The sequence below is a fragment of the Cervus canadensis genome, chromosome 14 (genome assembly GCF_019320065.1).
Source record: "Cervus canadensis isolate Bull #8, Minnesota chromosome 14, ASM1932006v1, whole genome shotgun sequence".
Taxonomy (NCBI): Eukaryota; Metazoa; Chordata; class Mammalia; order Artiodactyla; family Cervidae; genus Cervus; species Cervus canadensis.
The window spans coordinates 3,670,772-3,693,051 of NC_057399.1; the positions used below are offsets into that span (position 1 = coordinate 3,670,772).

At 52.0% G+C, this 22,280-nt stretch overlaps 1 protein-coding gene across 8 annotated transcripts in view; it reads right to left on the reverse strand.

The window, feature by feature from the left end:
* The window catches only part of FAM167A (family with sequence similarity 167 member A), a 30,474-nt gene that overhangs the window by 3,750 nt on the left and 4,444 nt on the right, over positions 1-22,280 (reverse strand). Inside the window, exons 2-6 of one of the 8 annotated variants that reach the window (XM_043486860.1) lie at positions 20,406-20,502; positions 18,633-18,754; positions 13,809-14,047; positions 12,971-13,001; positions 11,725-12,521 (exon numbers count right to left, since the gene is read on the reverse strand). In XM_043486860.1, coding sequence (XP_043342795.1) covers positions 11,725-12,096 — 372 coding nt within the window. In that variant the 5' untranslated portion in view covers positions 12,097-12,521; positions 12,971-13,001; positions 13,809-14,047; positions 18,633-18,754; positions 20,406-20,502. The remainder of the gene's footprint in view (positions 1-11,724; positions 12,522-12,970; positions 13,002-13,808; positions 14,048-18,632; positions 18,755-20,405; positions 20,503-22,280) is intronic. The other 7 variants (XM_043486855.1, XM_043486858.1, XM_043486857.1 and 4 more) reach the window with 7 other exon arrangements.

A 22,280-nucleotide genomic window follows, 5' to 3' on the forward strand; every position in this document is an offset into this window, starting at 1 on the left:
TTACTGTGAGCCAGGCACTGTTCTAAGCTTTCTGAGTAGGTATTAGTCAGCCCAGGCCGCCATACAAAATACCATAAACTGAGTGGCTTAAAACAACAGATATTTATTTCTCACGATTCTGCAGGCTGGGAAGTCCAAGTTCAAGGACTTGGTGTGCTGATTCAGTTCCCAGTGAGGACACTCTTCCTGGCTGACAGGTTCTTCCACCTTCTCACTGTGTCCGCACGTGATGCAGAGAGAGTGCTCTGGTCTCTTTTCCTCTATAAGGACAATAATCCCACCAAAAGGTTCTACTCCCATGACCGCAACGTCTGATCATCTCCAAAGGCCCTGCCTCCCAACACTGTCACATTGGGGTCTAGAGTTTCAACATATGAATTGGGGAGGGGGGGACACAAACTGGGTATGTTGATATGCAGCACTTAATCTTCACCCCAACTCTGGAAGTAATATCACCATCCTACTCACAATTTCTGCGCTTCTCAGATGTTGTTAGTGGTAGAGAACCCGCCTGCCAGTGTAGGAGAAATAAGAGACCCGGGTTCGATCCCAAGGTCGAGAAGATCACCTGGGGGACGGCATGGCAACCCACTCCAGTATTCGTGCTGGAGAATCCCATGGACAGAACAGCCTGGCGGGCTACAGTCATAGGGTCGCAAAGAGATGGACATGCCTGAAGTGACTTAACAAGCATGCATGCACTCACAATTTATAGATGAAGAGGCTGAGGCTCAGCAAAGTCAGTCCTCATGACAAGTCACAAAGCTCACCGAACTGGGATGAGGCGCTCAGAAGTTAGACTCCAGAGCCCAAACCTCTGACCTCTAAGTTCGTAGAGCTGGAGTGTGGGGCATGGGACCCGTTTTGCGCTCATGACCTAGGAGAAGGTTCTTGATATATTCAGTGGTTTTTTTTTTTTTTCTACTGAGGAAGAAATGGGATAATAACTCCTCACCTGGTCACACATTTACAGTTTCCAAAATTCACTTCCTGGTTAACTTTGTTGGAACCACAGCCAGCCCCAAGGTAGCAGTGTGGCAGTCTGGTTGAGTCCAGAAGAGTTTTAATGAGCTATTCAGTGTCACAGCTTTGCTCCCGGGGTCTCCTCGGCTCCTAGTGCAGTGTTTTCCATTAATGACACTTGGTCACTGAGGTCACCAGCTGCTCTTACTTGGCACGAGACCTGACTCCTTCTCACTGTTTGCTCTGCTCTACTTGCAAGAGGTTAATGTTTACGTACTGCTGTTTCTTCACACTCAGCTGTGTTGTTCAGCCAGTGCTTGGAGCCAAACTGATTTAGAAAGACCAACTGTGGGAGTCCAGAGGGACTTTCCTGCTGGTTATGCAAATCAATGCCAACATTCTCACTTTTCCCTCTTCAGGCTTAGAATCAAGTGCCTTGCAGAAAAATTAGTGACTCCACCAATAAGCATTTCATTGTTCTATTTTCTCTCTTTCATTGTTTGATGTACTTCTACAGATCTCTTTAATCCAGATTTTATAGATGAGAAAAACCAAGATAGGAAGTCTTGCATGGGGATCAGCAAAGTATTGAATGACCATCACCACCAAAGTATTTAATGGCAAGTTCATAGCATCCAGTTGATCCATTTACTTCACAATGCTTGGGCATCACAACCCAGATGCATCGTCAATCAGAATACTCTAGTAGAGCCAAATTAATGATGGCAGGCTTGCCAGAAGGTGACTGGCCATTCATTCACTTATTTGGAAGCTGGGCTAGGTGTTGCCTAAGCCCTTCTGAAGGAGATAGGGGTCCAATTTGTCTGAAAGATAGTGCCAGCTCACGTCACTGCTTTATTTAACATGGTCTTCTAGGAGTTTGGCTTGAACCACTTCTTTTTGGGGTTTCCTGTAATTTGAAGATTGATCTCTTTGAAAGCTAGGAAGCCTGTGGCTCAGACGTGAACCCAGAAACTGGCCTCAGGAATTTGATCCTCAATCTGAAAATATCCCTTTTTTTTTTTTTTCTGGAAATTTTTTTTTCCCTTTATTTTTTATTAGTTGGAGGCTAATTACTTTACAATATTGTAGTGGTTTTTGCCATACATTGACATGAATCAGCCATGGGTTTACATGTGTTCCCCATCCTGAACCCCCCTCCCACTTCCCTCCCCATCCCACCCCTCTGGGTCATCCCAGTGCACCAGCCCCGAGCACTTGTCTCATGCATCCAACCTGGACTGGCGATCTCTTTCACACTTGATAATATACATGTTTCAATGCTATTCTCTCAGATCATCCCACCCTCACCTTCTGAAAATATCCTTAAAGTTGGAGAATTCCAGTTTTGACCAGGTGTCTGCAAGTCTCTGTGAGATGTGGTGGGTGGAAATGCCTGATGGGAGAAAGGGGCTATTTTTCTATGGCAAATAGATCTGGTCAAGAGTCTGAGAACAATTTAGGGTTGAAAAACCAGCTGAAGGAGGGGTGATAGTAAGGCACCTGTCCAGTTTCCTTGGACAAGGCCACCTTGGTGGAGTCACCTGCCACCCACTGAGCTTGGAAGTGTTCACCTCCGCCTAGAGGGAAGGAAACGGCTTCTGGTGGGGATGGTGACCTGGTCACTCCCCGCGTGGGAGTCTCAACACTGGAAGGGGCTGGGAATTCTGTTTCCTCCACTGCCTTGGTCCTGAGGGCACATCATCATGTGAGCAGCCCATCCTAGGACTTGTTTGCAAGACATATTTTGTTATGACTCCTGAATATAAATCCACTATTTCACCTGATGCTCAAAGAAATAGTGTTTGTCCCAGGGCTCCAAGGAAAAGCAGCAGTGCTGGCCTCATTCCCACCTACTCTGCAGATCACACAGTTTTCCAAGGGGGACTCCACATCTTAAATCCTAAACTGAGTCCTTAATGAAGAGGTAACTTCACTGCAATCAAACCAAATCCATATAGAAACAAGTATTATGAGCCCCCAAAGAAATCTGAGTAAAATGTGCAGAGCTAAGAGGCTCTTTCCACCCTCCCCCTGCCCCCACTCCCCGCCACTAGGATTTTTTCAATTGTGTTAAAATACACAGAGCATAAAACCTTACCGTCTAAACCATTGTGAAGTGTGCAGTTCAGTGGTATTAAATACTTTTACATTGCTGTGTGACCATCACCACCAACTATCTTCAGAATTCTTTCCATCTTGCAAACTTGGAGCTCCATCTCCATTAATTAATAACTCCCTATTTCCCCTCCCTTAGCCCCTGGCAACTACCATTCTGTGAATTTGACTATCTGGTTACCTCGAGTAAGTGGAATCAGTACATTATTTACTGTTTTGTCATATTTCATTCATTCAAGATTCATCCACATTGTAGCATGAGTCAGATTTCCTTTCTAAAGCTGACTTACATCCCATTGAGTGTATAGATCACATGTGCCTTATCCGCTCATCCGTGGATGAGTGGGTGTCTGGGCTGCTTCCAGTTCTTGGCTCTTGTGAATAATGCTGCTATGAACACAGGTGCACAAGGATCTGAGTCCCTGCTTTCACTTCTTTTGGGTGTAAACTAAGAAGTGGCATTGCTGGGTCATGTAGTCATTCTATGTTTAAGTTTTTGAGGAACTGCCATACTGTTCTCTGCACCATTTAACTGCAGTTCTTGTTTTTATTCCTGCCAGTCCAGAGGCAGGAGTAGTCAGTTCCTCTTTTAACTCTCCAGGAAATCACTAAAGACCCATGAGACTCGGACAAAGAGAACTCACAGCAAATCACTTACACACGCAGATTCTTCTGTTTGCTGAGTTTCCTTGGCCGGCACCCTCCTTGATTCTCCCTTTCTATTCCTGCCACCCTGGAGCCTTACTCATCACACACCCTCATCTCATCAAAGAAAACTGGGGAAATCTTCCTCCTCCTCTTGCAGTTGTTGTTATTTAGTTGCTAAGTTGTATCTGAGTCTTTTGTGACCCCTATGGATTGTAGCCGGCCAGGCTCCTCTGTCCCTTGGATTGTCCAGGCAAGAATACTGGAGTGGGTTGCCATTTCCTTCTTCAGGGGATCTTCCTGACCCAGGGATCAAACTTGAATGTCCTGCATTGGCAAGTGGATTCTTTACACCTGAGCCACCTGGGAAGCCCTTCCTCTGGCAAAGCAGCTTAATTACCACCTTTAGTTACATCTTCCCTCCCTTGGAGTTTCACCTTTCACCTTAAGAAACAACCAATCTCTCCAAATAAGATCGTCTATACCATTTTTCTAAATTCCACAAAACATATGGATACCAAGGAGGAAGGGGGGCCAGGATGAACTGGGAGACTGGGATCGACATATATATACTATTGATACTATGTATAAAATAGATAATAAGGGCCTACTACTGTATATCACAGGGAACTCTACTCAACACTCTATAATGACCTACATAGGAAAAGAATTTTAAAAAGAGTGGATATATGTAAATGTATAACTGGTTCACTTTGCTGTATATCTGAAACTAACACAACATTGTAAAACAACTCTACTCCAACAAAAATTAATTTTATAAATCCCATTTCAATCAGTTTGACTTAAGATAGATAGCCAGTGGTAGTTTCTGTTGGCTGAGACCGAGTTCTGTGACTGGTACAATAAGGTTTTTTTCCTACCCCCGAAAGAAAGAAACAGGCTCTCCTAAGAGCCATTCTTATCTGACTCAGAGAATCAAACGTGTGTTGCCTGCAGCACACCTCTTGCAACAGGGCCTGGGTCACCGGCCACCCAGCACTCCCCTCCCCACTTTGGTGCGTGCACTTCCTCACCCCGTGGGAACACAGCCTTTCACGATGCCCTAATTATAGGATTGCTGGAGCTACAGGCCGCGCCTCTGAGAATCCTGTAAGTGTCTTTATCCCGCAGAGGCCACAGGCCACCCTGGGAGGGGGGACTACAAATCACATGTCCCACAGCTGAGCCTTTGCCAGGGCGAGCATTAAGCCCACATGGATGGTGGAGTCACTGGGACCAGGTTTTCGGGCCAGCATCTCTTGTCTTTTTAATAAAGGCTCAAAACTGGGAGGCCCTGCCCAATCTCCATATTCTGTACCTAGAAGGACCTAGATGGTGGAATTCTTGCCTTTATTTGACCGGCATTGCTCAGCTTATATGGCATATTACTTCTGATCTACTTGCTTCCTACAGTTCTTGGAAGGGGCATTATTCAGGCAGACAGGAAAAAAAAAATCCCAAGGTGACCAAGGACATTTTGTTCAATCCCTGTTTCTAAGGCTGGTGTCTAAGCTATTCTAGCCTCAACTCAGCTTAGTCATGTCCGACTCTGTAACCTCATGGACTGTAGCCCACCAGGCTCCTCTGCCCATGGGATTCGTCAGGCAAGAATACTGGAGTGGGGTGCCATTTCCTCCTCCAGGGGATCTTCCCAACCCAGGAATCGAACCCAAGTTTCCTGCATCTCCTGCACTGGCAGGCAGATTCTTTACCACTGAGCCACCTGGGAAGCCCAGCCTAACAGCTACAATTAATCTTTGATTGATGCTGAAGAGAGGCTGGGTATAAAGTCCGAGCCATTCTCTCAGAAACATGCTCCCTTCTCTATGGGACTTAATGCTGGAAACTTGGGAACAGTTTTTGTAACCTGTCTCATGATTTAACTAAAGGTCCAGTTACTGTTTTAATCAGTGTTGTTCAGACACACACTTAGAAGCCTGGATAAAACATGACGCATTATTTGATCTTGGCCTCTTAGAAAGAGCCAGAATCACGCTGTGAGGAAAGAAAGCAAGGCTTGTCATTGAAGTGTGCTGCTGGCCGGCAATCTCAGATGCCGGGAAAAATTAAAAAAAATTTTTTCAGACACCTCAGAAACCAAACTGTGTTTGTGAATTGATTTCCAGGAGATGCTGTCAACTCGGGGAGAGGGTGGAACGTGTTTCTCAGCCTCCACTTACTCTGCAGCCCCCCGCCTTGGGACTGGGGCAGGCACTGGCTGGAAGCAGGGTCTCCTGATGTCGCTGGCCGGGGGTGGGGGTGGGGGCAGGTCCCATGGCTCCCACCCTCTGTCTGGAGGGGTTCCTCCGGGGTGCTCTCCTGCACCCCCTGGAGCCATCGTCTGCTGGGAGGGGAAGTCGGAGCAGAGCCCCGGAGCTGGACAGAGAGGAGGAGCTGCTTCAGGCCCCACCAGGGACTCTCCATCACCAGCGGTGAGTCATACTCTACATACTGTATGATAAGGCCTTTGATTTTCAAATTCGGAAGGTCCCAGGCCAAATTACCACCTACACAGGGGAGGCTAACCTTTGAGAAGAATGTGGTGATACATTCTGCAGGCCTCCAGGTCTGTACCCGGAGCCTCTGGGTTCTAGTCTGCTTTGATCTGGATCTTTGTGTCCACCTCTCCCCCAGATTCATATGTTGAAGCCCTAATGCCCAACATGTTGGTATTAGGAGGTGGGCCTTTGGGAGGTGGTGAGGTCAAGAGGGGTATGGACCCCTCATGAAGGCTTTTGTTGTTTAGTCACTCAGTCGTGTCCAACTCTTTGCAACCCCATGGATTATAGCCCACCAGGCTCCTCGGTCCAAGAGATTTCCCAGGGAAGAATAGTGGCTCGGGTTGCCATTTCCTTCTCCAGGGGATCTTCCCGACCCAGGGATCAAACTCACGTCTTTCATTGGCAGGTGGATTCTTTACCACTGAGCCTTCAGGGAAGCCCCATGATGGGTTTACTGTTCTTATCAAAGAGACCCTAGAGAGTCCCCTGGCCCCTTCCATCATGTGAGGACATGGGGAGAGGTCTTTAACTCAGAAAAGGACCCTCTCCTGACCATGCTGGGACCCTGATCCCAGACTTCTAGCCTCTGGAACTGTGATAACTGAATATCTGTGGCTTACCAATTCCACTCGCAGTGGCCAGAATAGACATAGACAGTCCCTGTCCAGCCCGTAAGGAGATGAGGGGCTCTGGCAGCTGATGTGACCCCCTCTGTGGAAAGGGGATGCTCGTCCCCTTCCTCCACCTCATAAGAGTGCACCCTGTGCACAACGGAGCCCTGGAAACCGTACGCCCAAGAAAGGAATTCTGTGCCCGAAGATAAGAGGGCAGAGAGGGGCACTGCGGCCAGGGGCAGGCGGGCATGCCCACACTCGCCTCTCACCTGCACCAGCCGCCTCTCTGCACTTAGCCCTTCAGTCAACAGGCCAGTGGTCAGGTTTCTCCCCTTCTGCAAACCCTTCAAAGGTACAACCAGCCCTCCTGGCTCCCTTGCTCTCCCCATTCTCGGCCCCTGGCCCTTTGAAGCAGCCATGCTGGGCCTGTGTCCCCTCTTTCAGAACCAACCCTTCCCACGCCAACATCCTCAGGCCCAGCTCAGCCCCTGTCCCCCAACCATGAAGGCTGAGAGAGACTCCCACGCTGGACTCCTCCTACCACAGCGCCTACGCACCGCACTGGCTATCTCCCCAGGCTCAATCACTCAGTCGTGTCCCACACTTTGGGATCCCCTGGACTGTAGCCACCAGGGTCCTCTGTCCATGGGATTCTCCAGGCAAGAATACAGGAGTAGGTAGTCATGCCCTCCTCCAGGGGATCTTCCCGACCCAGGGATCGAACCCTTGTCTCCTGCATTGCAGGCGGATTCTTTACTGCTGAGCCACCAGGGAAACACCTTTATCAATTCTTTAGTAACAACTAAAGGGCAGTATCTGGCCAGATTAACAGGACAGTCTTCCTCCTGCAGGAACAACAGGCAGAAAGCCCAGCTACATGGAGGAGCCTTGAGTAAAGGCACACTAGAGCTGGAATCCCTTGTGCATCAGACCTCATCTCAGCCAGCACCCAGCCTGGCTGGCTCTGAGCAACTAATTATTCTCATCATGCTCTGGGCATGGCTCGCCCCATCCCTGCTTTAGGGTTGTTACAAGACATTGCTAATAACAGGGGTCCCATTCTGAGATCAGCAGCATTTTACATGCAGGCTTTCCAACAACTCCTGGCCCCCCTGACTTGAACATCTGATGTGAGCACCGGTACCCAGTACACAGGAAAGAGATCTGGGTCCAGAGCCTGGAGATGCGGGTCTTGGCTTCGTCTCCCCCTTGCGTAAGATCTTGGAGAAGTTACTTAAACTCTCTGACCCTCAGGCTCATCATTGTTCTGAGCCTCAGTCTTCTCATAAAATGGGAAGAGCAAACACCTCCAATTCTTCTCACTTAGATACTGCATGTAAAAGACCATAAGATGCTTCCCAGGTGGGCAGGGTGAATGTGGGTATCACTTTCATGCCTCTCACCTCCATCCCCATCAGAAGATGCTCAGTGAGCCTGAATTGTCATCTGGCCATTATCATTCAGTGGCAATGGATAACACTGGCCTCAGAGGGCAGTGTGGACACCCTAGTCACATGCTTGTCAAGCGGGCAGCACAGGCAAGAGAAGGTTAACGTGGAGAAGCTGGACTTGAGCTGTGGCCACAGAGGGGCCAGCTGGGTCCACAGCTGCAGGACTCCTGCCACAGCGGGCCTTACAGTTACTAAAACCTGCCAGGTTTCTTCTTTTCCTGACAACCATAAACACCTTTTTGATGGCAGGCTGTCTGTGGGGATCAAACAACCGCGTGAGGCTAAGAGAAAAATATCTGTTGATGCTCAGCGGTTCTTGCCACAAGACAAGCACTTAGGTAGCTGGAAATTTTTTTTTTTTTTTTTTTGTTTTAGTTTTGGCTCTGCAGAGGCCAAGGAGACGATTTCTCCCTTTTCTTTATCCTTCAAGCTGGCAAGGGAAATGTTTTAGGATTGAAGGCAGAAGGGAGCATCTCTTTTTCTGGCCACTCTGGCAGCAGGAGCAGTCCAGATCAAGCTGAATCACAGAGGGTCAGTTCACCTGGCTCTGAGTCTCTCTTCCCAGAAAGCGAACCTGGGGAGTCAGGGGGCCGAAGCTGCCAAGTACAGAGCTGGCAGCCCTGCCTGCCATGGCTGGGTGGTGACACCTCTCCTGGACACTCGGGGAACCAAAGGTCAGGTCTTGCTGGCTGGAGAAATAGTGCCAGCAGGGTTTTTAAGTATCCCCACCTTCCTCCCACCCACAGTGAGTGACTCTGAAGGAAAACTCACTACTTGCAAGTCCCTGGGGGTGTCAGAAGTGCCTGAACTTTCCCTGCAGTCCAAGCTGAGAGGGAGGGCAGACCCTGACGGCGCTGCTAGGATCTTCTCTGGCTTTTGGAAATAAACCAACATTCAAGCAGTCACTCTACCTTTGAACTGGCCTCCTAGGAAGCAGGAGTGGACCATCCATCCTTACAGACCTGACTTCACCTGCCTCTAGGAGGGTCAGCAATGGACAACAAGCACCTCACTCATTCTCTGGGTCAGGAAGTACCCCTGGAGGAGGATAGGACAACCCACTCCAGTATTATTGCCGGGGAAATCCCATGGACAGAGGAGCCTGGCAGGCTATAGTCCACGGGGTCCCAAAGAGCTGGACATGACTCACTCACTGCATCAACTGTCTCAGGATAAGATAGAGACCTGTTCAGGGCACAAACCCACAACTGAGCCCAAACTCCTAAGCAACTGAGTTTGGCATCGTGTAGGGCAAACAGGCACATGGCTGACTGAATTGCAGATTTTTAATTGGTTTCCTTGGCCAGATCAAGAGAAAAGACATATTTGCAAGTGAGCCTGACAAATTGCCAGAGAGAGTCCTCCCAGGTAGAGAGAAAACTTGACTCTGGGCTTAAAATAAAACAAAGGTTATTGAAACCAATTTTGAAATGACTATTTTTTTAAAATCGATAATTTTTAATGACACCTTCAACAAGTTAACAGATGACAAATTAGGAAAACAATGACATAAAGTCTGATGTTTGACTGAGACTTAAAACTAGAGAATGGGCATACTGACCAAACATTCGACTCTGTTTTCAAGCCAATCAAAGGATTTTATAGGTTGCCTTTGTTAGTGTTTAATCTTAGAAGCAGGCAGAATTGCATGTTTCAGTTGGCCTGCCCGCCCATCTGCATTTGGGCTGCTCTGGCCTCAGACTCACAGTCTTCTGAACAAACTCAGCTCGTAGAGCACTCAGTGTGGGATGTTGTAACTTTATCTCTGGAAACCCAAGCCCATAGTGTAGATGTGGCAGGGACAGGGCTTAGGGCACAAACTTGGGGATCCTGGGACTTCCCTCTCAGGTCCCGTCTTGGTTTTCTGACCCCAGTCTTGCCTGCTTTTCAGTCCTAGATTCTCAAAGTGTGGTCCATGGACCAGCAGGATAGCACTATCTTGGAGCTTGTTGGAAATTCGGAATCATGGATTCCATTCCTATAGGATCAGAATCTTCATTTTAACAAGATCAGAATCCTCCCATTAGAATTGGAGAGTCTCTGCTTTGAGAGTTTCCCTACCTGCCACCCGAAGAGGCCTGCCCAATGACAGGGCCCTGTGGGGAGGACCCCCCTCACCCACGGTCTCTCTCCCCAAAGCTCTGCTCTCACTGGTAAAGGCTGAGTTCACCACTTACTAGTCACATCACTCTGGGCAGGTCGTCTGACTCCTACGAGCCTCAGTTTACTCATATGTATAATGGAGACAATAATAGCAATTGCACTGGTCTGTTCTAGGATTCAAAGAGACCGCAGCGTAAGGGCTGGACCAGTTTTGTTTCTCCCTCTGCCCCACCCTACACATTCTGTTGAGTACCTGCCGACATCTCTATGAATTGACATTTTTAGGAGTCACAGAACAAAATCAACTGCCTTTGGGAGACACCACCTAGTACAGTGGTTAAGAAGAGCCAAGCGATGCAGCTTGGCACACCCACCCCCTTCTCCTGTGCTGAGTGCCACCACTGATGAGAGTCTGCCATGACCGTGGGCAGAAAACAGGTTGAGCTGCTGGCCGCAGCTCCCAACACATGCCCAGTGCTCACACTTACCCCACCTGGATGCCCTCTCATCCAGTGCGTCAGTCGCTCAGTCATGTCAGACTCTTTGCAACCCCACGGACTGTAGTCCACCAGCCTCCTCTGTCCATGGAATTCTCCAGGCAAGAATACTGGAGTGGGTTGCCATTCCCTTCTCCAGGGGATCTTTTCGACCCAGAGATCGAATCCGGGTCTCCTGAAATGCATGCAGGTGGATTTTCAAATTCTGAGCCACCAGGGAAGCCTTGGTTTCTTGGCAATTTTCCTACTCAGTCTCTGAGGCTCAGCCCAAAGCCTTCACCCCCGCCAGGCCTGATCAGCCATGTCACCCCAGGGATCTCCCGATTCACCCCTCAATGTGCACAGAGCACTGCTAGGCTAAGCCCGAACCACACAGCCCCACTGCCCAGCACAGCGCCGCGCGGAGAGTGGCTGCCGAATAAAGGATCACACGGGCGGATGGCAGGATGACAGGGTTTCAGACAGGAAGAGGCACAGTCACTGTCCAGGAAGGAGCGAGTGAGACTCTTCTGCCAGAGCCGACTTCACCTGGCTCTAGGAGGCTCAGCAATTGACAACAAGCACCTCACTCATTCCTGGAACCGCTCAGCTCTTGGACCACTCAGTGTGGAATGCTCTGGCTTTGGGGTGGCATCAGGAAGGCTGCGGACACCTTCAGAACATGGGCTCAGGCTCTCCATAAGTACCTGTGGCTGGGGGCTGATGGACCACATGGACCTACATAATAATGAGGCACCCCCTTGTCTGAATAGGAAGATGTGAAATTGGCAGGGGAAGAGACAGAGAAAGGCTTCTTTTCTGGGGCTTCCTGAAGGGACAGCCACTTACTTACCAGTTCCTTCCTGAGCCAAGCTATAGCTTCGTCGATGCTCTCAAAGCCCTCCAGCTTGCCAGTGGGCGGGGGCCCGGCGTCCTGGTTAGCCCTCCCACTAGATGGGGGACGCGGCCTGAGTGCTCTGGTTCGCAGCAGCGAGGGTTCCTCCTCCGCCGAGCCCCGCTGCTCGGCCGCCGGCCTTGGGAAGGGCCACGTCTGCTCCTCCAGCCTGGCCTGCCACTCCAGGTAGGAAGGCCTGCGGGTTTCCAGCCTCAGTTTCTCCGTGAGGGCTTTCAGGCTCCGGAGGTGGTCATCTGGAGGTGGGGTCGTTCCTGCCGGCCCTTCTTCCCCACCGGCCCCTTCTCCTACTTGGATCTGGGGCACAGACATTCTAGAACCTGCCCGGACAGCCAGACATGAGAGGTGGTGGAGGGTGCCGAGGGATTCTTGGTGGGCAGCAAGGTCGGGTCCTGCTCTGGAGGGGTCTCATCCAGTGGGGGCCAAGGCTCCCGAGGGCATCGCTAGGAAGGGCGCGGCTCCTGGAGTCCAGAGGGGGCGGAGGGGACCTACACAGCGTCCTCTGGAGCAGCTGCCGACGTTCAGGGCTTAAGAGGCTTCCTGGAGCGCTGTGGGCGCCATGCTTTGCAAGAGCAGGAACAGACAAGCATTAGCAGGAATCTTTGGGGGCAGCTTTGCCAAGAAGATCTATCAGTGCTGGAGGGGCAGGCAGATCAGACTCCAGTGGGGATGCGGGACGGACCCTGTCCCCTTCGCAGGAAGGGCAGGCGGCGGGAAGCTGCTGGCTGGTGTGGGACCTACAGGAAGGATTGGAATGACGTCAGTGCTGACCCCTCCCTTGGACGCAGCCTCAGGAGGGGACGCGGAGGCTCAGAGAGGCACAGTGCCTGAAGTCGATGCAGGAAAGAATGGACTTTGTACAGTGTCTTACCATTTAGGAAATGGTTCCACCCCTATTATCTCATTTAATCCTCCGTGTAAGTCTATAATTACTTATTTTTGTCTCCATGTTATGCATGAGGAGTCAGAGTCTCCAGAGGTTACAGGGCTCACCCAAGAGCTCCCAGTGATTAGTAAGGACGCCAGGCTCAGGTCTCTTTGAGCTAAGGCTGCCAGCCGGAGGGAAAGGCCAGAGACCCCTGACTCTGCCCCACCCTGCCCACTACAGCCCCTTCCTACGCTCTGGTTCCTCAGGGCGAGTCCTACCACACACCCTCAGCTTCTTTCTCCAAGGACAACACCTTACCTCACCTCGTCAGAGCAGGAAGCAAAGAAACCTGCAGAGAGAAAGCAGGCTGCACTTGGGTGGATTGTTAAACAGAGCGAGGCCATGACTCACCTCCTGCAAAGATGGTTCTCACGTTCACCTAATAGGCCCACACAGCAGCAGCTCCCGGGCTGGGGCTGCAGTTCTCCGATCCGGCTTGGCCTTCCCACCCCCACGGAGGAGGTGAGAGCCAGGCCCTTGCCCCATCACAGGGAAGCAGGGAAGTAACTGAGGCACAAGCAGGCCCCGGGCTCCCGGCCTCCACGTCCCACAGGGTCTGGGCAGGTGGAGGTGGGCCATCAGAGTGGGAGAGCTTTCACTTCAGCAGAGAAGAGGAGTCCTTGGTTTTCAGGGTGAGTTTTGAAAATCTGTGGGAGGGCATGCAGTTGGGCCAAAGACTGCATGTAACTGGTATGTAACAACGTCCAAGATAAAGCTTACGTGGGGGAGAAAAAAAACAATAAGACATCTTCAGCCCGGAGAGGACACTTGGTATGGAAAAGGTAGGGAATGAAGAGATTTGTATTGACCTGGATGTGGCTAAGGAGGAAAGCTGAAACTAAGAGCTGTGATTGTGTGTCTAGGGTGATGGGAACCAGGCATGGGGCGATGGTGTGAGGGCTGGGCCGCTAGGGAGGCTGTGGGCTCATCTCGCGCCTGGGCTTGGAGTTACTCAAGAGCAGGGCCTGCTGTCTCTCTGGACGGTTCCTGCAACCCTTTCCTGAGATGGCATCTGACCAGAGGGATGTACTGCCCCTGGCTCCAGGAATGAAAAGAAATCTTCCCCCTACTGATGGCAGAGAAACCTAGTTCTCACCTCCAGTCACACAGCTGAGAATCCTCTGAGGAACCTCCACAACATGAGTCCCAGGCCTGTCCCAGGGGTCCTGGTTCAGTTCGTCTATAACCAGACTCAGGCATCAACTCAAAGCTCCCCACGTGATCTGAGAGGACCAGGGTTGAGAACCACTAGGTCTTGAGACAGAAGCACAAGACTTGGAATCAGATTGCTCAGCTGTAGGTGCTTCCAGGCTTGCTGAGCCTCAGTTTCCGCATCTGTAAAACAGAGGGTGATAATACCAACCCCCTAGGTTTGGGACACTGGCTTGTGTGGACTTTCTGTAGGTGTAGCACAGCCTGCAAATGTGGGGTATTCTCATGGGGGCCTTCCATGCAGCATCACTGTTATCCAGGCTCCTCAAGAATCTCTCCAAATCTAAAGACCCATTAGCCTCTGTCTGGGGCCCCACCCAGGCACCATCTGCCTCTTTCCTGAGGTGTCAGAGTCTGGCTGGAGTGTGCCCAGGGTGGTTTTACCCTACAGGGCATCCTCCACTGACAGAGGAGCGCTGGCAATTTCCATCGAAGCCTTTTAAGGAGACAAGCCCTGAGATCTGTGAGCAGAAGAAGCTACTGGGACGTCTGTCTGCCTCCCTTTCTGCTGGCTGCACCCTCCCTGCAGAGGGAGGACCTGTTAGGAGGCGTGCTCCTTCTGGGGGAAACAGCTCTGACCGCTGCTGTGTAGCTGCCTCCTGGGGTCAGGGAACTGATTTTAATCAGCGGTTTCTGCATCAGTTCCAAGAAGACCTGCGAAGGCGGTGTCAGGACGACTTGGCAGTATGGGCAGGAGCATCTGTGGGAGTCAGCCCGTGCTGATCCCCGATCGGCTGAGCGTGAGCACAGAAGGCTCCCCGTGTGTCTGTCCTCTCCCTCAAGCCCCGTGGCTGCCCTGAGGAGCAGGTGAAAAAGTGAAAGTGAAAGTCGCTCAGTCGAGTCCAACTCTTTGCAACCCCTGGGACTATACAGTCCATGGAATTTTCCAGGCCAGATACAGGAGTGGGTTGCCGTTCCGTTCTCCAGGGGACCTTCCCAACTCAGGGATTGAACCCGGGTCTCCTGCACTGCAGGCGGATTCTGTACCAGCTGAGCCACAGGGCAAGTGAGGAGCAGGTGGTGTCCCCCTATTTCAAGAATGGGAAGATGGAGCTCAGGAAGGTTGAGGGACTTGGGTCAGCCTCCTCTTACTCCAGGGGGCATAGGCCTTGGCATCAGTCCCCCAGGGGCCCAGTTCTGTAATCTTAGGCATGTGGCTTCAGACCACTCCGCGCTTCTGTGTCTTCTCCTGACAAATGGGGAGAATCAGGACTCCCTATGTAATTTGCTGGGCTTGGTGCAAAATGTAATCAGGGCACCTTGTTACAACCTAGTAAGATTGTGGGACTTCCCTGATGGTCCAGTGGTTAAGAATCCAGCTTGCAATGCAGAGAATACGGGTTCAGTCCCTGGTAAGGGCACGAAGATCCCACCTGCCGCCGAGCAGCTAAACCGGAGCCCCTACTACTGAGCCCCGAGAGCCACGACTAGAGTCCACACGCTACAATGGAAGATCCCATACGCTGCAACTAAGACCTGAGGGGCAGCAAAAGAAAAAAAAAAAGTACTAGATTTTCAAGACAGGGACAGCAGAGCATGAACCCAAGGACAGGGCCCTGTGGGGCTGCCAGGTCTCTTGCTCGTGAAGCTGGCCCCAAGGGTAATACTATCAACTTTGTAGGTCATTATGAAAACTAGGCAAGGTGACAAATATCAAGCCCTTAACAGTGCCGGTCTACAGTAAGCCCAAGACAAAGTGACATTCGCTGGGGACTTGGCAAAGTCAGAGATCCCAGGAGTGAAGCCAGAGAATGCCGCCAGAACTAGGACCTGGGACATCCAGAAAAACAAGGCTGGACCGTAATCCCACCAGGCCTGGGCATGCCCCGCCAGGCCGCCACTGAGCTTCGAAAGAACCTGAAGTTCCTGAAGCAGAAGATCAGCCCTGGGGGCGCGTGAGCTCCTTAGTAGTGACGTGTCAGCACCTGGGACCCACACCACACACAGGGACTGCTGTTCAAACACGCTCCTGGCTCACTCTGGGCCCACGGTGGCTGCTACAAAGGATGCCCTGCCAGCCATGAGCTAATGCCCTGGCTGCTGGGGGAGTCATGTGGGTGCAGCCCAGTCATGCGGCCAACATCTCATCCCAAGATGACCTAATCTATCCTCCTGGACGACTTCCAAACCCGCTTCCTAGACGGGCTCTGAGAACAGGAAGGATGCTGAAGACCCATTCTCTCTCATCTCTCTCTCTCTCATGGGACACTTGCTCTCTCTTTTTTTAATACTTATTTTTATTTATTTGGCTGTGCCGGGTTTTACTTGCAACATGTGGGATCTAGTTCCCTGACCAGGGATTGAACCCAGGGCCCCTACATTGGGAGCATGGAGTCCTACCGCTGGACCACCAGAGAAGTATCCCACTCCCTCCCTATTGCCCTGTGTTTTTCTAAGAAAGTCTCAGTCACTCTCTCCCAGTCTGGATCCCCAGGCTCCAGTCTGCTCCTTCTGGTCTGGGGCTCTCCACGAGAAGGGACTCATTTCTTCACCAACACTGAATCCCGGGCCCTCCCATGCCATTGTGACTCTGCACAAGCTAGTTCCCTCAGCCCGGAACACCCTTTGCTCCCTTCCACAGCTCATTTCTCGGGAATTTTCCCCCCTCAAGTTTTCCTCGACTTGCCCACGCTGCACATGCCCCCGCAATGCCACGAGACCACATCGGGGAAACAATTATGTCATCACAGCAACATTAGGTCACATCTCCTTGGAGCAGCTCTCGCCAGGTGTTGTTCTAAGAGCTTCACGTGCACGAACATGTTCAGTCCTCACAATACCCTCATGAGGCATGTATTATCACCATCTCCATGACCTAGATGAGGAGACCAAAGCCCTGAGAGGTAGAGTAGCCAGCCCTGGGTCACAGAACCAGCTGAAAAGCTGGGAACTGAACCCCTGTGGTCTGGCTCCAGGTTGGCTCAAAACTGGGCTCAGTGGCCCTCTTAGACCACAGCACTTCTACCAGGAACTTTCTCCATGGTCTCCTCCACTGGCCTCTGAGCCTCTTGAGGGCTGACTCTTGGAAATGAGGGGGACAAACAGTTCATTTGGGGGGCCAAAGCATATAACTGAGGCCTGAGCAGTGTCATAAAATAAGATGAAGACAAGAGGACATTCTCCCCCACATTTCTATGTGTCCCTTAGATGGGGTGCCGCCACCTCAAGTTGAGGCTGGATGACTGCTGTCCACTCAAAGAAGCTTTTACTGAGTCCATCTGGAGGGACTTCCCTGGTGGTCCGTTGGCTGGAACTTTGCCCTCCCGACACAGGGGGCCCAGGTTCGATCCCTGGTCAAGGAACTAGATCCCACATGCCGCAACTAAGAGGCAGGGCAGCCAAATAAATAAATATCTAGGGGAAAAAAAAAAGACTCCAGCTGCATCCATAGTTGATTGTTTCCTAATTTACAGTCTACTATGGGTAATGCTTGATGCGGATGCAATAAGAATTTTGCACATGGGTAAATTTACACTTCTGTTGCACCTTCTAGTAGAAGTGTTCTTGTGCCTCAACTGATATGCTCTGGTTTTCCCTGGGGTGATACCTGCAGCACCAGCTCTTTTGCACACACATGTGAGGCTGGCTCTGGCCTCCAGCAGCAGAGCACTGGGTAACATACAGGAACCGGAGTGGAGAGGAACAGCCCCTTAAGGCATCCCATCCCGGCCAGGTCTGCCTTGCTGAGGAAAGTCAGATCCTGTGAGGGCCTCAGCCGCAGTGTAGCCAGTTCTTCAGTGTGGAAATGCGCCTGCAGAAGACAGACCCAGCTGCGGAGCCCTCTCCCGGGGCCGGACCTCCGGCTCTGTGTCCACTGCTGTGCCGGCCGCTGCCTCTGCTCATCTGCCTTCTACCTCTGTGGCTCTCAGACTCCTGAGTCAGGCTGGACCCATCAGTCCCTAAAAGAGAGCCTCCCTGTGGCTGTGTTTTGCGTGTGATGAGGCCTAAAATACCTACCAGAGGGACTCAGGCCCAGGGCTGACGGGCCACCTAAGCAGGACAGGAGCCGCAGCGCCCATTCTGGCTTTAGCCAGACCAGGCCTGCCGGCCACCTCCCAGCAGGGCAACACCGTCCCACCTTCCACCCACAGGTCTACCCTGAGAGCAGGTCAGAGGCTGCCGGGGCTGAAGACAGAGGGACCTCTGCTTCCTGCTGCAGATCTGTCCTCTGGGAGGGGGGATCCCTCTCCAGCAGGAGCTGTGAGACTTGGGTCTCGGCCCCTGTTTTGGAAATGAAGTAGTTGCAGTGTCTGTCTCACAGCCTCCCGCAGGGCTGAAAGGACAGAGTCGGGGAGAAAGCTCTGTGGTCCGCACTTCACAGTATGAACTTCCAAAGTGGCTGAGGCCACGACTCACACCTGAATCTTTTTCTTTCATCTTCTAAAGCAGCGAATGCCTCTTTGTTCCAGGTGAGTGACAGGTCAGTAGCTGTGGGACACGGAGGGGGAGTTGTGATGAGGCTGGCTTTTCAGTATGGGGTTTCATCATAAAACCCTGATGCTTATCTTAAATGGAGAGCCCAGGGCTGGGCCTCAGGACTGACCTCCGGTGGCTGATGGAGGCTGGAAAACCCCATCTGTGCTCTGTAGACTCGTGGGAGCCCTAACAACCGGGGCTGAGCGGCTGGGGGACACAGCCCTATGCCCCTTGGAGCGACCCACAGTCTCCAGGGCACTTCCAGGAGCTGCCAGAGAGCGCGTTTTCTCACCTCCTCCAAGGTTGCCATGGTGACCGAAGCAGGCGGGGCCACTGCTGGTTTGGCCCTGCACGGATCATCTTTCCCAGCTCATCTGTATTCCTGGTCTTGGTCAAAGCTGGTGTGGGGAGCACCTGAGGTGGGGAAGACATGGTGCAGAGACAGGACCCTGGGTACCAACTGTGGGTGCATGGTGGGGGCGAACTGCGTTGGATATCGTGTGTGAGAGTGTCTGTGTGTTTGTGTGCATGCGGATGTGTGTGTGTGGTGGGGTGGGCTTTATTGCATGTGTGCTCTGGACGTGCACAGTGGGGAATGCTGGTGAGGACAGTGGGGTGGTACTTGGGTTCTTCGCCTCCACCCACGATGTACCTCAGGGGCCACAAGCTGCCACCAGGAGAACCCTCCACTCACCACTTCCAGAAAGCCACCCTTTGGCTGCCTAGATCACTCCTGCCCCAAACCACTGTGAGACTCCAGCCACTTCCTCTTAAGACTCCGAGACTGTGCCCCCCACCCTCATGCCTTGCTCTGTCTGCTGACTTCTCCCTGATCTCACACCACCACTCAGATGCCACCTCCACAGATGCCGGCTCTGACCAGCCCACTGGGATGTCCCTGCTTCCTTTTGCTTTGTAGCTCTTCCCATTCACATAACTAGGATATTACACATTGATCACAAGTGTCACCGATGGGAATGTAGGCCTGAGCGTAGGGACTTCGTCTTGTTCACTACTGTGATCCTAGCGGTCAGAACAGTGCCTAGCACATAGTAGGTGCTCAGTAAACTTGATGAACAAGTGAAGGAGTGATAGGATGAATGAAAGAAGGAAGACTTTCTGGACAGTTGGTTTTATCCTTTTGTCCATCACTGGTCCTTGCGGAACACCCTTCTCCTCACTGGGTCTAGAGCTCTGCTTTGAAGCTCATCTGAGGGCTGGCCTCCTCTCCAAAGTCCTCTAGGAAACCCCACCTTCCAAGCCATCCTCTGAATGTTCCCAGCACTGTCACTCACACTGCACCCATGGCCTGTGTGACCTTGAACGGTGAGAGTGTCCAGGCTCCCTGGCCACCATCTAGCTCCTTGATGGGAAGAACCTTCCTTTCTCTTTTGTGTTCCGAGTTCTGCAAACAGCGGATGCTCATTAAATGCTGAGGATGGCGGTGCTGTGAACCAGTGAACAAATTCACACCTCCAGATGGTTTCCTGCCCAGTAGAAGACCCCCTGCAAGCTCAAGGTCAGAATGTTTCTAGTGAGTCTGAGTGGGGAGGGCAGGGGTGGTTTAGGAAGCTGGTCTCAACTCGATGTTTTAGCCTTTCCATGTAGCCTCGTGTTTGAATTTGACAAGTCCCTGAGCCTAGTTCAGACACCACCTCATTCTACTCTATAGTCCTCTATCCCAATGGACAGGGTGGAAGGAGGCTGGGGGATGCTACATTCCTCACTCCTCACTGCCTGCTCCAGGGGTCCCAGAACTGCTGCTGGGGGAGGGGAATGGGTCCCCCATTTTGGTCAGGCCCAGCCTGGGTGGGAAAGAGGCGTCCCTGACCTGGGAGTCAGCTCCAAGGACCCCATCTCCACCCCCACCAACTCGAGCGACTGTGGTGACTCACTTCCCCTTAGGGTTTCGCTTCTCCCCTCTGAAATGCACGGTTTGGGGGCAATGGCCTTGACCCTTATTCCTTGCCAATAAGCACAGAATCTAGACCACAGCACCCCATGAGGTCGTCACCTTGTCACCAAGTCGCACTCACAGCGGGTTGGGACAGAGGAACCCACTCACCCGCGCTCTCAGGCGTTTCTCCCAGTGAAGTTTGGTTTGCAAGTCCTGTGCTAATGGCTGCACCTCAGGCTATCACTCAGAGCTCCCTTGTCCACACCTGAAATCACAGGAGCCATCACAAACACTGGGAAATCACACTGCAGTTTACAAATGTTTCCCCATACTCACTCGACAACCTGGGGTGGAAAGACCTTCCTGAGAGTATAATAGCAAAGCCACAAACCAGAGATGTTGCAAGACTTGCCTGGGGTCACACAGCTCCGTTCGGGGAGCTGGCTGGGCTTGGGTCCACATCTTCTGGCTCCAAGTGGAGCTTCCAATGTCTAAAATATGGAGAAAGCTTGCTCTGTCTCGCTGGGACGTTGTGAGCAGGCAAGGATCTATAAAAATACTTGTCAGGACTTCTGTGCTTTCAAAGAGCTCGGGCCACACTGAATAATTGATGGGCCTGCTCCCCGCTGCAAAGAGAGGCCACGCAGGCCTCCCGCTGAGGCTGGGAATGGAGAGACCTTTCCTATCGTTTTCCCCAGTGAAAGAGGTGGCCGAGGAAACCGCCGAAAAAGACTTGTGTGTCCCCATGAGTGGGGGAGAGGTCCTGGCTCCCGGGAGCCACAGATGTAATTTACTGCCGGGCTGAAAGGAGAGGAGGGGCTGCCGGGCCATCCAGCATCCCCGCCACGGTGTCCCTTCCAAGGCTGCGAGGCCCTGGGAAAGGGCTGCTCGACTCTGACAGGCGGTAGAAAGGTGCCTGAGAATCTGAGGGTCCCTCGGGGGGAGCTGGGGGGATTAGCCATGGGAAACACAGAGTCCGAGGCAGAGGTTCTCCTCCGTGAGAACCCTGACGAGGCAGAGATGCGCAGGAGGGGTGAGGCAACCCGTCGTTGCCCGGCCGACCGCTGCATGTGACCGCGGGGCTCTTCTGGCCAAAGGCCATGGCAGCGGGGATTAGGGGGCAGAAAGCAGACACAAAGTGGCCTTTAAAGCAATTTGCAGAGATCAAAGCCGAAGGCTGTCTGAGCAGACACTCTGACTCTAAGAACAGGGAACGTTTCACAGCTGAGGATGCAGGAACTGTGCCTCCTCTCCCGTGGGGTGTGTCCACCCCACCCAAGGGTCCCCGAATTGGCATTTGTCTCGGCTCCCAGACAAGTCAGAGGTAGGACTATCTGAGTCCACAGGGTTACGAGCTTCAACTTCAAATAAGCAGAAGCAACCAGCTCACGCTCAAATGGGAAACTATTGGGATGACTGGTTTTCTGTTTCACTCTGCATCCAAAGTTCCAAAGCCTAATGGTTTGACAAGGACTTCCTAAGGAGTTTCACTAGCTTCTGCATAGTCTGGGTGTGCTGACTTCTCAGGGGGGTGAAGGGCCCTCAGAGTTTCCCTGTGTTTGGGCAAGGCCTGTACTAAGGATGTGTGGGAGCTCTATCTGCAGCTCCCCCAAAGCACAGCCCTGCACCCTCTCTGGGGCCCTGGGCAGAACAGAAAGTAGGATGTGTGACTTTGCTCCCCTTTGGTGTCAGCGTGAGCTGAGCACAGCCAGATGCTGAGCTGCCTGAATTCGCACTTCACAAAGGGCAGGAATCAGGAGTTGGAGAAAGAAATGGAGAAAGAGATGGAACAGGTTAGGGATGAGGCAGGGCTGGGTGTTGGTGGATGTGGGTTGATAGCCAAGCCCTGACACTAGTTCTCTGACCTTGGGATCATAATGGAATCAACTGCAAAGCCTTGGAAGGATCTGATGAGTATATGTGAATTCTTAATTATGCCTCTAGTAGGACAGTCCCCTCCTGCCCATGACAGTGCTTGGCTGGACTCTCCTTGGCTGCCAAACCACTGACGTTAGCTCACACGTCTGTGTGCCCCAGAATTTG